The 14420-nt window shown below is 42.9% G+C and overlaps 1 protein-coding gene across 7 annotated transcripts in view; it reads left to right on the top strand.

Annotated features, from left to right (window-relative positions):
- The window catches only part of LOC124039245 (SRC kinase signaling inhibitor 1-like), a 57210-nt gene that overhangs the window by 26413 nt on the left and 16377 nt on the right, over positions 1–14420 (top strand). For all 7 annotated transcript variants that reach the window (XM_046355158.1, XM_046355159.1, XM_046355157.1 and 4 more), the window contains 2 exons: positions 1312–1338; positions 10249–10450. In XM_046355158.1, the coding sequence (XP_046211114.1) occupies positions 1312–1338; positions 10249–10450 (229 nt within the window). The remainder of the gene's footprint in view (positions 1–1311; positions 1339–10248; positions 10451–14420) is intronic.

Here is a 14420-nt window from a genome sequence, read left to right as displayed (position 1 = left end):
TCTAGCCTTTTGGGGGCCCTAAGCGAGATTTGGTTGGTATTTGGCCATGATTGGCACTTTAGAAAATCCTAAATGACCTCAAATTTGTCATTGGTGTTGGCATAATTGGTGTTACTAATCCTACTGGTGGCACGGTGTTATCATAATGGTAAAAATTATTTAAGGTCATTAAGCTGCCATATTAGTTGATGAAAAGACATACCCCCCCCCCCAAAAAAGTTAACTTTTTCCTCAAATGCCATGCCCAAATGCAATTCATGAACGACCTAGTTGTTTAGATTAGTGATAAACTAGCCAGCTATCATCCCCAATTTAGACTAACCAAAAAAGTATAGTGTACTTGACACCCTGGCACAAGGCCTACATAATGTTGTGACAGTTTCATGGTTATAGCCTACCATTGACACTGTGACTCAAGTACTCTACACACAGTTACAATAGCCAAATACATACTAATAGATTCAATGAACTTTGCCCTCTGTGTTGGAGGCTGCCCAAATTCCCTTAAAAAGCCAAGCTTCTTCAATCCAGTGTCTGTGTATTACTTTAATCCGCTCCTGAATTTGAGCCAGCTGATTGTGTGAATGGTAGGCAGTCAGTTGAATTGCTAGCTAGCTGGTGTGGGTGTATTATTGGTATGGGTGTCTGGTGTAGTGTCTGGTAAACATTTGATTAATTGTTCGGAAGCAATTACAAGCAATGAAAAGGCTATTATGATGGCACTGAAGGACATTGGAAATTAATCTGCTCTATCATCACAATAATTAGCCCCTCACTTTCGGACCGGATCTGATGGAGAGATAAATATGATGATATTTTATACCTCTCCTTTTTTAGTCTTCAGAAAGACTTAAACTTCTCCCTCTCTCTACACCGATAAAGTTTCACTTTCAAACCTTCCCAACTTTATTTGTCACAGCTGCGTTATCTCTGAAACGTCTGACTGGCAGCGGATAGATGGATCTCACCCACTCCGCCCTTTCCTTCCTCTCACACATTTCTCCCCATCCAACTCGCTCTCTGACAAACTGTTGTCCAGCTTAATGGATGGAAACATATCTAACTCTCTTTCTTTCTTTCTTTCTTTCTTTCTCTCTTTCTTTCTTTCTTTCTTTCTTTCTTTCTTTCTTTCTTTCTTTCTTTCTTTCTTTCTTTCTTTCTTTCTTTCTTTCTTTCTTTCTTTCTTTCTTTCTTTCTTTCTTTCTTTCTCTCTCTCTCTCTCTCTCTCTCTCTCTCTCTCTCTCTCTCTCTCTCTCTCTCTCTCTCTCTCTCTCTCTCTCTCTCTCTCTCTCTCTCTCTCTCTTCCCCTAGCAACAGCCAAACTACTGGAGCTTCAAGGTGAGTTTGTGTTTTAGTGTGAATCTATGTCTCTGTCTCTGTGGATTGGTCTAGAATGGGATAATCTGTGTGTGCATCTTTGTGCTTCTCTTACCTCAATGTGAGTGTTGTAGTGTTGGCACACACTACTGAGACGTATGACTGGTGTTGGAGTACATCTGCTGCTGTTTTTTGAGTCCCTCATAAAGGGCCAAATCCTAACTTGATTTTAATTTGCTGAAATTGCTCATCTCGCAAATCATGCATTGATGTCGATGGGAGATTTGTGCGAAAAGTAACTTGTGCCTGGAACTCAAGTTAGGATTTGGGCCAAAGAGAATTACAAAAGCAGACATCCTTGAATAACCCTAATCAATATGTAATATTTTTAGATAAAAATACATGTAATATGTAAATAATTTGCCTGAAATTTTGGGGTACATTCCATTGCTTATAAATCACCATGGCTGTAGAACAGTTCTGTCTACAAGGTTTAGGTACTCTTAGTGGACACAAATCGCATTCTGGCCCAATATGGCTGCCGTGCATCACCCAGGTGGGCACTTTGTATTGCTTCCCCCATATTCTGGAATGTCACTATGTAAAGCTGATACAGATCATGCGGAATGGAAGGGCTACTGATTCTGTTGCCTCCTCAGATAAGGCCCTATCATATGGAGGGGGCAAGTGACGCTACAGTACATATGTGACCAACCGCCTTAATTAGGTCTTATGTAGCAACATTTTAAATTGAGTTTTTTACATTGGATAAAAGTATAACTAAGAGCTACAAAATGGTATATCATACACTGCATTTCAGGAACAATTGAAAAGTAATTCTGCTTTGAAAGTTGATCAACTTGCAGCCCCACTTTTGAGAAAATGGCCCTTGAATGTTTTGGTACACCTACTGGATAACTATTCTTTGTCTACACCTATTCAGCATTGTTCACACCCTCACATGTGAGGCCATGTGCTAAACAGAGTGAGTGAAGTAGTGTAGTAAACAACCAAAAATGTCAAGACTAAAAGTGGTGGAAGTAGTAGGAAAACATCCAGGTAAAAATACACTTTATCTTGTTCTTGACATTACCATCTCTGGTAGACACACACTATTTTAAATGAAATGTAACTGGCACAAGATACAGAAGGTGTAACTGTACAGTGAAATAGTTACTTGCAAAGTTGCATAGTATAGCAATATCAAAAATAGAAAGTGTTCAGATAAAATATGTTATAATTATTAGATGCTTACCCAGACACACCTGTCTAAATTGATGGGTCATGTGAAATAAATGCTATAGGTGGGTCGTTATTGAAATACAACAGATGGCCGTAATCACCCCCAGACATACCTGGCTAACTTGATGGGTCATGTAATCATCTGGTGAAGTGGAGTCTTTTGTTTAGACATGTAACTAGCTAGCTAGCTAAACAATGAACTATAATTCCAACCCATAGCTGTGGTATGAATCTGCATGTAGCTAAAGCTAACCAACTAGGTTCAATGTTAGCTATCTAGCTAACATTAAGCTATAACTATCAATGCAAATGGCTTTCCGAGATACTTATAATATTACTACACAGATCATACACGTAATATTAGCTAGCGAGCCAGCAAGCTAACTTGCAATGAAAACTACCTTCTGACTAAATGTGTTAAGGCACATGAAAGTTCACGTGTTCCAGTAGGCATTTCTGCCCAAAAACGCATTTTGATTAAAAAAATAAAAAAAATGAAAACACATTACGTTCAAATGCCTATCCTGTGAAGTAGTGACATGTGACATATGCCTAGCTTCTTGAAACAGGTCACATATGAATAATTCCCTAGGACAGAGATCTGACTGCTGTGTGTTGCTGACAAAAGAACCAAGCAGGAGAGGAGAAGAGAGGAAAGAACAGGGGATGGCAGGATGTTTGAAGCCCATGTTTTTCATACTACAAGTTTCAGAAGGGCCGAGTTGATGGTTTCAGAAGGAATGGATGACCAACAAGAGTTTACAGTGTAGGGTGGTACTGTCAGGTATCTGTGTAGATAGGTTAAGTAATCCCTCTCACCCCACCCCCCCCTAAGTTTTAGATGCACTATTGTTAAGTGACTGTCCCACTGGATGTCATAAGGTGATTGCACCAATTTGTAAGTCGCTCTGGATAAGAGCGTCTGCTAAATGACTTAAATGTAAATGTAAATGTAATGTAAATGCATCTACACAGAAGCCTTCTACACACATTCCATTAGCGTAACAATCTCTCCACTGTATTTCCATTGTAAATGTACAGAACATTTCATAATTTAGTCACAAATGCGCATTTCCTATTTGGATTTACAATCCCTGCTTTATCAACTTGCATGTCATACAATACATCCCTCACAATTACATAGCTGGTGGTTTCCTCATATGCCAGCAGTCCATTTCCCTCTTATCTCGTTCAATGTCACACACACTAGCTTTATTGAATCCCATGTTTGCTGTTGGCTCCCAGCTCTAACGGGATTGGTTATCACTCGTCTTCCCTTCCTCTCGGGGAGTCGGGTAGTCTGCTGCTCTGCTCTGCTCTCACTATTCTGCAGCGGTGCTCTTCGCTCGCTGTGTGCGTGTGTTTGTGTCTCAATGTGTGTTGATGTGTGTTTGTAACATTCCCATGCTGGTCTCTCTTGATGTTTCATTGGCTTGCTTACACTCCACAATGAGCATGTGCACACGCAAACACACACACCCTGCGGATTATCATACAAACATGTCTACATTCACATGGAAGGGCGTGGATGGACCCATACTGTAAATACACACACATCAACACCTGGAAAATAAATCTCCTTCTCAAATTCTCCCACATGCTCCAACAAGACGGTGGGATTGTCTGTCCGTCTGTTTAAACTACTCTCCATAGGGAAGGCCCTGCCGTGCATTCAAATGCTTGCAGTGCCCTCTCTCCACCTCTTGACTGCGAAGACTGCTAGGCAGCAACAGAGGAATGGAGGACTGTATAATTCCCTCCCTCTTCGCTAATAGAAACGTTAGTACCGTCGTCTGCACCTCATAGGCCTCCGTCTGTCTGGAGCGGGGAAATAATCTGAGTCCATTGTCTCCTCTCCTCAACCTTACTGCTGAATCAGGCTAGGAAGTCTATATATTATAGTTGAGGTGCATTCCAAATGGCACCCTATTTCCTATGTAGTGCATTCCTTTTGACCAGAGTCCTATGGGCCCTGGTCAAAAGTAGTGCACTACAAAGGGAATAACATAAGCTTAGAACCACATAAAGGCTCCTATTCAGTGACACTATCTGTATTCACATGTACAATGAGTCATTCATCAGATCCAGGGGAAGTAATCATGTGTCCTAAAGTACATGGATTCCTTGAGCTCGACTCCTTTCATCCAGAGCTGTTCACCAAAGAAAATGGATTCAATGCAGGAGCTATTGTTAGGTATTCTGTAAGTGGCTTTCCAAGCTAGCACATTTGGTTCCTTGGAAGTTGTGGGAACGTATGTTTTTGGTTTCACATTGGTTGTGGGAACAAAGTCATACATTCCCTGACCGGTAAAACGGAACATTTTTAAATGTTCTGAGAACACATGAAAGTGTTGCCTGTTCTGGGAAAGTGTATTTTTAGGTTGCAGGGAGGTTCTGAGAACGTTTTACTCTGGTCCCTTTAAAGTTTTCTTGGGTGGTTTTTATTAAAGCTCTGATAATGGAAATAATAGGTTATTTGGAGGTTTTTCATAACTTCCTTAAACTTTCACTCTGTGTTTCAATAAGACTGGACTGTTAATGACATTGCTAGCTTATTTTGGACACATAAAAAAAAAATCCAAGCACAAATAGGACACATGAAAATTAATTCCCTTAGGCATTCATTTTTTATTGTGAAATGGCATCAGTGAGATTCAAACCTATAATCTTCTGTTCTCTATCCATGAAATTTGTCCACTGCGCCACCAGGATGTTGCCAGCATGCCATGTTTTTTTTTTACGCATACAAAGCTGTTCATTTTAGTCTAACAGACTCCATTTCAAAGGAAACAAGCAATCATTAAGATCAGGTGTGGCCGATTAGTGGGCCATGACTTTTAATAGAACCATGAGGAAACCTGTAGGTAATGTTTTGCCGAAGTACTGGCATTCCCACAGAAGAACATTGTTTCGTAAAGTTCTTGGAACAATTTGAGAACATTCCAAATGTCAAAACAATTGGAGAATGTTGCTAGAAGATTACCAACATTTAAATGAAATGTAACCATGTTTGAACTTTTATGAAATGTTCTGTGAAAGTAAAGACATAGCAAAACATTTAAGATTTTTTTGACAAGTTCTGTAAATGTGCTGAGAATGTTCCAATGCCAAGCAACCATCCTGCACCATTCACAGAAAGTTGTTGTATGCAAAATAAACATAGGACAACCATGCTCTCACCAAGCACTAACAAATAAACTTTCTCAGGACGTTATGTATTAGCTGGATTAGCAAAGAAGCACAGTTGAACACACACACACACACACACACACACACACACACACACACACACACACACACACACACACACACACACACACACACACACACACACACACACACACACACACACACACACACACACACACACACACACACACACACACACACACACAAACAAACAAATAGCAATAGCAACAACAAATACGCGGTTTCACGTAGACTAAATCCCTGGACCATTCATGACACCCGTGGTCCTATGGCTAGCTCAGTAGCTAAACCATTTGGACAGCTGCTATTGTTGTCTTTGGCTGTTTGTATGTTGATATGACATTGGGTGGAAAATTACTATTCCCTGATATCTCATAGAATGGCCTGAATGGTGTTTTTTACAGCCCTAAAAGGCTTAGGATGCCAGCGGCAGCCATGTTTCCCCTAGCGACTGCCTTATGCTGTGGCACGTGGTCAGAATCACTTATCAAAGTGCTTGACTATGATCCGCCAAGACAAAGACGATGTTTGGTGCTTAAATCAATAATTTAATGAAAACTTATTAAGGACTTCTTTTACACTGGAGATGCAAAATAAAAATCTTGTTATGTAACTGTAATTAGATAAATGTTATATGAGAAGAGATCGGCTTTATGTATACAATTTTTGCACAAGGAGTGGTTATCAGGGAAAATGTATGTATTCTTTAAGAATGTAGTTTCGTAAAAGTTGTCAAAAGTCTAAATAGTAAAATCATGAACGAAACGACATCAGTAGTACTTTAACGTATGTTTACGTAAGTACTTTACACCACTGCATTGTACATCATATGATTCGATTGTGCAGGTCAAACCTGTGCTCATAGCCCAAGGACACTGAGGTCAAAGACTAGCCTAACTCCAAAGCATACACTACTTTGCTTTATTGTCCATTACAACACTATTTCTATGGCTTTTCAATGAACATCTTCTTCAAGGCTTTGTATTCAGTTCAGTTAAGCAACTTAGGGGTGAATCCCCACTTCAGTCAAATTTTAAATTAGTCTCCCACTGACATCAATGCATGGCTAAGTGAAAATGTGACTTCAATTGTCGTTAGGATTTGCCGCATCAGGATGTCCATTGAGTGACTCCTTGGTATTCGTTTTTAGATAGTTGTATAGATGGGACTCATCCCCCAATTACAGAGCTCACTGGAACGGTATGCCAGGACTGCATGGTGCTAATGCCCATCAAATAGGAGGGGGTTGCCTGAGTTCCACAGGGGGGGGGGGCAGGGGTGGGGAAGGGGTTCAGGGGGCGTGGGTGGCACAGCTGTGCACAGCTGCCTTGTCAATCATCATTGATCTGAGAAAATCCACTTTGACAAAGCCAGCCAATCAGTGGTGAGAAATCTGTGATGAGGTAGTGACATTTGGACAGACAGGACTTAGGGGAACAGTAATATAGTGAGTTTAAGGATGGTCAAACAGACCAAGGGCAGTGTAACTAGACAGCAGTACATGAAAGACGAGAGAGACATAGACAGAGAGGGAGAGAGAGACAGAGAGAGAGAGAGAGAGGGGGAGGGAGAGAGAGAGAGAAAGAGAGACAGAGAAAGAGAGAGAGAGACAGAGAGAGAGAGGGAGAGAGAGAGAGAGGGAGAGAGAGAGACAGAGAAAGAGAGAGGGGTAGGGAGAGAGAGAGAGAGAGAGAGAGAGAGAGAGAGAGAGAGAGAGAGAGAGAGAGAGAGAGACAGAGAGAGACGACTAAGGCATCATCTGCACAGATAATACCAACGTGATGACATTCTGGTAGAGACGTGAGGCAGTAGAGACACAGTAAAGTGAATGATAGAGACCTAGGATTGTGAATAAATTGTTTTAGCCAGATGACAGTTGGAGACATACAGTATCGTCATTCAGAGACCCACAATAAAAGACCAAGATGCTGAACATAGAGGTAAGAAATTATTGTGCAAACGAGTCACACTTTCTCGCTGCTAAACTTATCAGTAAACTTGTTGCCTGTTACTTGACAAATGATTGATTTCCAGTTATACTGCTTATGTGGTTGTCCAGTGTCAAAGATTGTATTGTTTTGGTATTTTCTCCTCACAATGTAAGAGTGATCCATCTGCACAGTTCTTCTTGACACAGATAACACTGACCGCATGATATTTGATGCAATATAGTCTTTGTATATTCAGTAATAAAAGAAATGGCTTCATAAAAGCCCATGACATCTCCAGTGAAGATTGCAGAGCCTTAGCAGGAGTCAGGAGAGAGAAGCACTGTCATAAACCAAGGGCAAATCCATTAGATAGAATGGCCTTATAAGACATAGATGAGGTCATGGGGTAACAGGACACACTAGTTCTTCTCCAGCAGTCATAATGGCTTCGTAAGGCTGTTGACATAATGACGTAACACTGTCACAACAGATCATAACAGTTTCCGACAACCAAACTGACTTATAACGGTCTGACAGGCTCAGTTGTTATTTATTCAGTGGAGGAGACCTTTATTAGAGTATCTATCAAAGTTTGATTGCTAGAAACTTGTTTATGATTGTCGAGGGCAAGGGTGAAATTGGGAGAAAAAAATATCTCAAGGAATTCACTACTGTGAAATCTCCAGGCACCCCCCCCCCCAAAACATTTTTTTTTGTATTTCCCCTGAGATTTTCACTTTTGAAACCACATTCCCAGGTGTTCCTCCCGATTCCTCCCCTCTCCTCCCTCGGATTGTGTTGTGGAAGAGGATGGTTGTGTAGAGGTTTATTGGCCGTTATCCCAGTGAAAATGTCAGCTCGTAATGTAGACAGACGCGGCGGGAATAAAACGTGGGCATACAGAGTGCAGCCAAGCTTGTCCTCTGGTTCCCAGGAACACCTGGAGAGAAGGCCTGCCCTCTGAGCCTCTCCACAGCTGCTGCTTTCACACTGAAATGAGAACTAATTAGGAAAGCGCGGAGCGGAAGTCAACCACCATATTGTGCTTTACGCCTTTTCCTCTCGTTCTTTGTTTGTCTCCCTCACTTGGGCTCAACATCAAGTGGCTATTGCGCTCTTACGGGCTCGCACACAAACACCTGCATAAACACTTGCACATGCTTATTTGCTACACATTCAAACTCCCTCTCCGTCTCTCGCCTTCGCTCCTCACACTTCTCCCTTGCTGTATGTTTCCAGTCCCAGTCTCAGGCTTCCCCCCTCTGCCCTTCCCTCTTTCTCTCTCTCTCTCTCTCTCTCTCTCTCTCTCTCTCTCTCTCTCTCTCTCTCTCTCTCTCTCTCTCTCTCTCTCTCACTCTCTCTCTCTTTCCCCTCACTTTCTCTCCTGCTCCCTACTTCCTCTCTACAGCTGACTAGCCACAAACTTTGTAATTCCCTCGTGCCACCAACTTCTTTGCTCAACAGCTTGATGCTTGTGGGATGTTAGAAGCAGAAGGTGCACCGCTTCTGGCTCACACACATGCCATACATCTCAACACAAATGAGGGGCACCAACTTGCAACCTGTCATCCTACTCAATTTACGACAGAAGTGTGTGTTTGTGTGTGCACGCATGTGTGTGTGTCCATCTTCACCTACTGTGTGTGTGCATGTATTTGTGTGTGTGTGCGCGCATTTGCATGTGTGTGTTTGTATGTATTTGCGTGTGCATGTGTGAGTATGCCCCCATGTACAGCTTGGGTGTGCCTATTGCTGGCACAACAAATCAAAGCGAGCCCAACTGTGGTGGTTGGGAAGACAACAAATGCATAAGTGAATGTGAGCAGTGTTCACAGAGAACTGTCAGAGCTCATTAGTGTAGTCTTTGGGCTGGAAAATGTCTGTCCGTAGGGATTCATTATAAACAACCTGCTCTAGCGACTCCTGCAATGCGCTGCTGTAACGAGAGGTCCATTTCCTCGTATTTCCTCACTGCGTCATCTTCCCTCCGTGGTTCAAATTGGGCAGGTGAAGTCTTTTTTTAGTTTTTAGTTGATTTCACCTTTATTTAACCAGGTAAGCTAGTTGAGAACAAGTTCTGAATTCTGAAGCCTTAGCTTTGTTCGTTAGTGTTCTTTTGGTTCCTCTACTTCTCTGTGGAGTTGATACTGGTGAATCTGGCATTAAACACTCAAGACCACATGATTTACATTAATAATAGATATTTATATACACGCCAATACATTTTCTGGAAGCTTTGTAAGATATGTTTCTTGCAACCGTTTTGGTGGCTGCTGCGTGTTTTGTCTCATCCTGAGGAAACTGCTATGCTGTTTTGTCTCTCTGTCTGGGATTCTTGTGTTGTGTCTGGTGGTTTTATCTCGTGTTATTGGTTGTCTCCCTTGCAGTGGTTCTGTTGTCTTGTCTGTGTTTTTGTGGTTGACTTTTTTTGCAGTGGTTGTGTTGTTTTGTGTGTGGTGATTTAACTGCAGCTGTGTGACTTTGCTGTTGTGTTTTTGTTGTTTTGCCGTTTTGATCGTATCAATCTGTCTCTCCCTCTATCCCATAGGCCCGCACCCCCCGTGTGATCCGGCCCAACCCCAACCAGCCGGCTCTAGCCGACCAGGCCAGCAGAGTATCCTTTGCCTCGGCTGAGAATCTGGAAACCATGTCTGAGGCCGAAGTTCCTCTCGGGTTCAACCGCATGAACCGCCTCCGCCAGAGCCTGCCCCTGGCGCGCTCATCCAGCCAGGCCAAGCTCCGCGCGCCAGGTCCGAACAACCATGGTCATATCAGGGTCATTTCACGGTCATATCAGTCGTAGAAACCATCTGTACCATCTTTGTGGTTGACGATTCGCTAGCTCTCAAGGGAGTTCTATTCATATTCACGAGAGGCATCGGGATCACATTCTCAATATTTGGCTAATTACAGATCTAAATGTGTACGTGATTCTATTTCGAATGAGTCACAGATTCATTTTGAAAAAGCCCAGGCGTTCAGGTGAGATTAGTATCTCTGTCCTCTGTCCTGTGTGTAGAAGATCCGTGTGTGAGTGTTGGCGTGAACAACCGGGTCCCAAATTATTGTCACCCTTGACAAAGATGAGCAAAATGTACTGCATGAAATAAAAGTCAGTTGTATATTTTGTATCAATATATTGTATGTATTGTATGCTCAGAAAAATTGGGGAATGATATTATTTGATACTGATAATAATTGCTCAGAGAGAGATATTCTGTTGAACAAGTAATATAGTTTTTTCTCTAAAAGATAAGGGTAAAAGTTATTGTCACCCCTCTTTTCACTACCTTTCAATACCTCACTTTGCGAGGATAATGGCCCTGAGACTTTAGGACTTGATTGGAGAACACATTGGGAGGGATATTAGAACATTCGTCCATACAGAATCTTTTCAGATCCTTGTTATCCTTCGCCTGCGCTTATGGACTCTTCAATTCAAACCACAGGTTTTCACAATGTGATTCAATTCTGAAGACTGGCTAAATGTTGATTTTGCAGTCAATTAGCCATTTATTTGTGGATTTTGATATGTGCTTGGGGATCCACTTGCGGCAACGTTTCAGCCTGGCAGAGGCAACCAGGTTTTTGTCTAAAATGTCCTCGTACTGGTTAATGCCATTGGCCTTAAGAAGGGCACCAGGACCATTGGAAGCAAAATAGCCCCATAACATCAAAGAACCACCACCATATTTTACAGGAAATGTAGGTACAGTGCATTCGAAAAGTATTAAGACCCCTTCACCTTTTCCACATTTCGTTACGTTACAGCCTTATTCTAAATAGATTAAATCAATCTACAAACAATACCCAATAATAACAAAGCAAAAACAGTTTTTTAGAAATGTTTGCAGATTTATAAAAAGGTATAAGAAATTAATTTCACATTTACATAAGTACTCTTTGCTCAGTACTTTGTTCGCGCACCTTTGACAGTGATTACAGCCTCAAGTCTTCTTGGGTATGACGCTATAATCTTGGCACACCTCTATTTGGGGAGTTTCTCCCATTATTCTCCAGAGATCCTTTCAAACTCTGTCAAGTTGGATGAGGAGCGTTGCTGCACAGCTATTTCCAGGTCTCTCCAGAGATGTTCGATCAGATTCAAGTCCGGGCTGTGGTTGAGCCACTCAAGGACATTGAGATTTGCCCCGAAGCCACTCCAGCGTTGTCTTGGCTGTGTGCTTAGGTTTGTTGTCTTGTTTGAAGGTGAACATTTGCCCCAGTCTGAGGTACTGCACACTCTGGAGCAGGTTTTCATCAAGGATCTTTTTATTTTATTTTTTTTTATTTCACCTTTATTTAACCAGGTAGGCTAGTTGAGAACAAGTTCTCATTTGCAACTGCGACCTGGCCAAGATAAAGCATAGCAGTGTGAGCAGACAACACAGAGTTACACATGGAGTAAACAATTAACAAGTCAATAACACAGTAGAAAAAAAGGGTGAGTCTATATAAAATGTGTGCAAAAGGCATGAGGAGGTAGGCGAATAATTACAATTTTGCAGATTAACACTGGAGTGATAAATGATCAGATGGTCATGTACAGGTAGAGATATTGGTGTGCAAAAGAGCAGAAAAGTAAATAAATAAAAACAGTATGGGGATGAGGTAGGTGAAAATGGGTGTGCTATTTACCAATAGATTATGTACAGCTGCAGCGATCAGTTAGCTGCTCAGCTAGCTGATGTTTGAAGTTGGTGAGGGAGATAAAAGTCTCCAGCTTCAGCGATTTTTGCAGTTCGTTCCAGTCACAGGCAGCAGAGTACTGGAACGAAAGGCGGCCAAATGAGGTGTTGGCTTTAGGGATGATCAGTGAGATACACCTGCTGGAGCGCGTGCTACGGATGGGTGTTGCCATCGTGACCAGTGAACTGAGATAAGGCGGAGCTTTACCTAGCATGGACTTGTAGATGACCTGGAGCCAGAGGGTTTGGCGACGAATATGTAGCGAGGGCCAGCCGACTAGAGCATACAAGTCGCAGTGGTGGGTGGTATAAGGTGCTTTAGTGACAAAACGGATGGCACTGTGATAGACTGCATCCAGTTTGCTGAGTAGAGTGTTGGAAGCCATTTTGTAGATGACATCACCGAAGTCGAGGATCGGTAGGATAGTCGGTTTTACTAGGGTAAGCTTGGCGGCGTGAGTGAAGGAGGCTTTGTTGCGGAATAGAAAGCCGACTCTTGATTTGATTTTCGATTGGAGATGTTTGATATGAGTCTGGAAGGAGAGTTTGCAGTCTAGCCAGACACCTAGGTACTTATAGATGTCCACATATTCAAGGTCGGAACCATCCAGGGTGGTGATGCTAGTCGGGCATGCGGGTGCAGGCAGCGATCGGTTGAAAAGCATGCATTTGGATTTACTAGCGTTTAAGAGCAGTTGGACGCCACGGAAGGAGTGTTGTATGGCATTGAAGCTCGTTTGGAGGTTAGATAGCACAGTGTCCAATGACGGGCCGAAAGTATATAGAATGGTGTCGTCTGCGTAGAGGTGGATCAGGGAATCGCCCGCAGCAAGAGAAACATCATTGATATATACAGAGAAAAGAGTCGGCCCGAGAATTGAACCCTGTAGCACCCCCATAGAGACTGCCAGAGGACCGGACAGCATGCCCTCCGATTTGACACACTGAACTCTGTCTGCAAAGTAATTGGTGAACCAGGCAAGGCAGTTTCCGAAAAACCGAGGCTACTGAGTCTGCCGATAAGAATATGGTGATTGACAGAGTCGAAAGCCTTGGCAAGGTCGATGAAGACGGCTGCACAGTACTGTCTTTTATCGATGGCGGTTATGATATCGTTTAGTACTTTGAGTGTGGCGGAGGTGCACCCATGACCGGCTCGGAAACCAGATTGCACAGCGGAGAAGGTATGGTGTGATTCGAGATGGTCAGTGACCTGTTTGTTGACTTGGCTTTCGAAGACCTTAGATAGGCAGGGCAGGATGGATATAGGTCTGTAACAGTTTGGTCCAGGGTGTCTCCCCCTTTGAAGAGGGGGATGACTGCGGCAGCTTTCCAATCCTTGGGGATCTCAGACGATATGAAAGAGAGGTTGACCAGGCTGGTAATAGGGGTTGCGACAATGGCGGCGGATAGTTTCAGAAATAGAGGGTCCAGATTGTCAAGCCCAGCTGATTTGTACGGGTCCAGGTTTTGCAGCTCTTTCAGAACATCTGCTATCTGGATTTGGGTAAAGGAGAACCTGGAGAGGCTTGGGCGAGGAGCTGCGGGGGGGGGGTGGAGCTGTTGGCCGAGGTTGGAGTAGCCAGGCGGAAGGCATGGCCAGCCGTTGAGAAATGCTTATTGAAGTTTTCGATAATCATGGATTTATCGGTGGTGACCTTGTTACCTAGCCTCAGTGCAGTGGGCAGCTGGGAGGAGGTTCTCTTGTTCTCCATGGACTTCACAGTGTCCCAGATCTCTCTGTACTTTGCTCCATTCATCTTTCCCTCGATCCTGACTAGTCTCCCAGTCCCTGCTGCTGAAAAACATTTCCACAGCATGATGCTGCAACCAAAATGCTTCACAATAGGATTGTATTGACCAGGTGATGAACGGTGCCTGGTTTCCTCCAGACGGGACGCTTGGCATTCAGGCCAAGGAGTTCAATCTTGGTTATATCAGACCAGAGAATCCTTTGGCAAACGTCAAGCGGGCTGTCATTTGCCTTTTTTTGATGACTGGCTTCTGTCTGCCACTCAACCATAAAGGCCTG

The sequence above is a fragment of the Oncorhynchus gorbuscha genome, linkage group LG07 (assembly GCF_021184085.1).
Source record: "Oncorhynchus gorbuscha isolate QuinsamMale2020 ecotype Even-year linkage group LG07, OgorEven_v1.0, whole genome shotgun sequence".
Lineage (NCBI taxonomy): Eukaryota > Metazoa > Chordata > Actinopteri > Salmoniformes > Salmonidae > Oncorhynchus > Oncorhynchus gorbuscha.
This window is presented reverse-complemented; position numbering and strand designations above follow the sequence as displayed.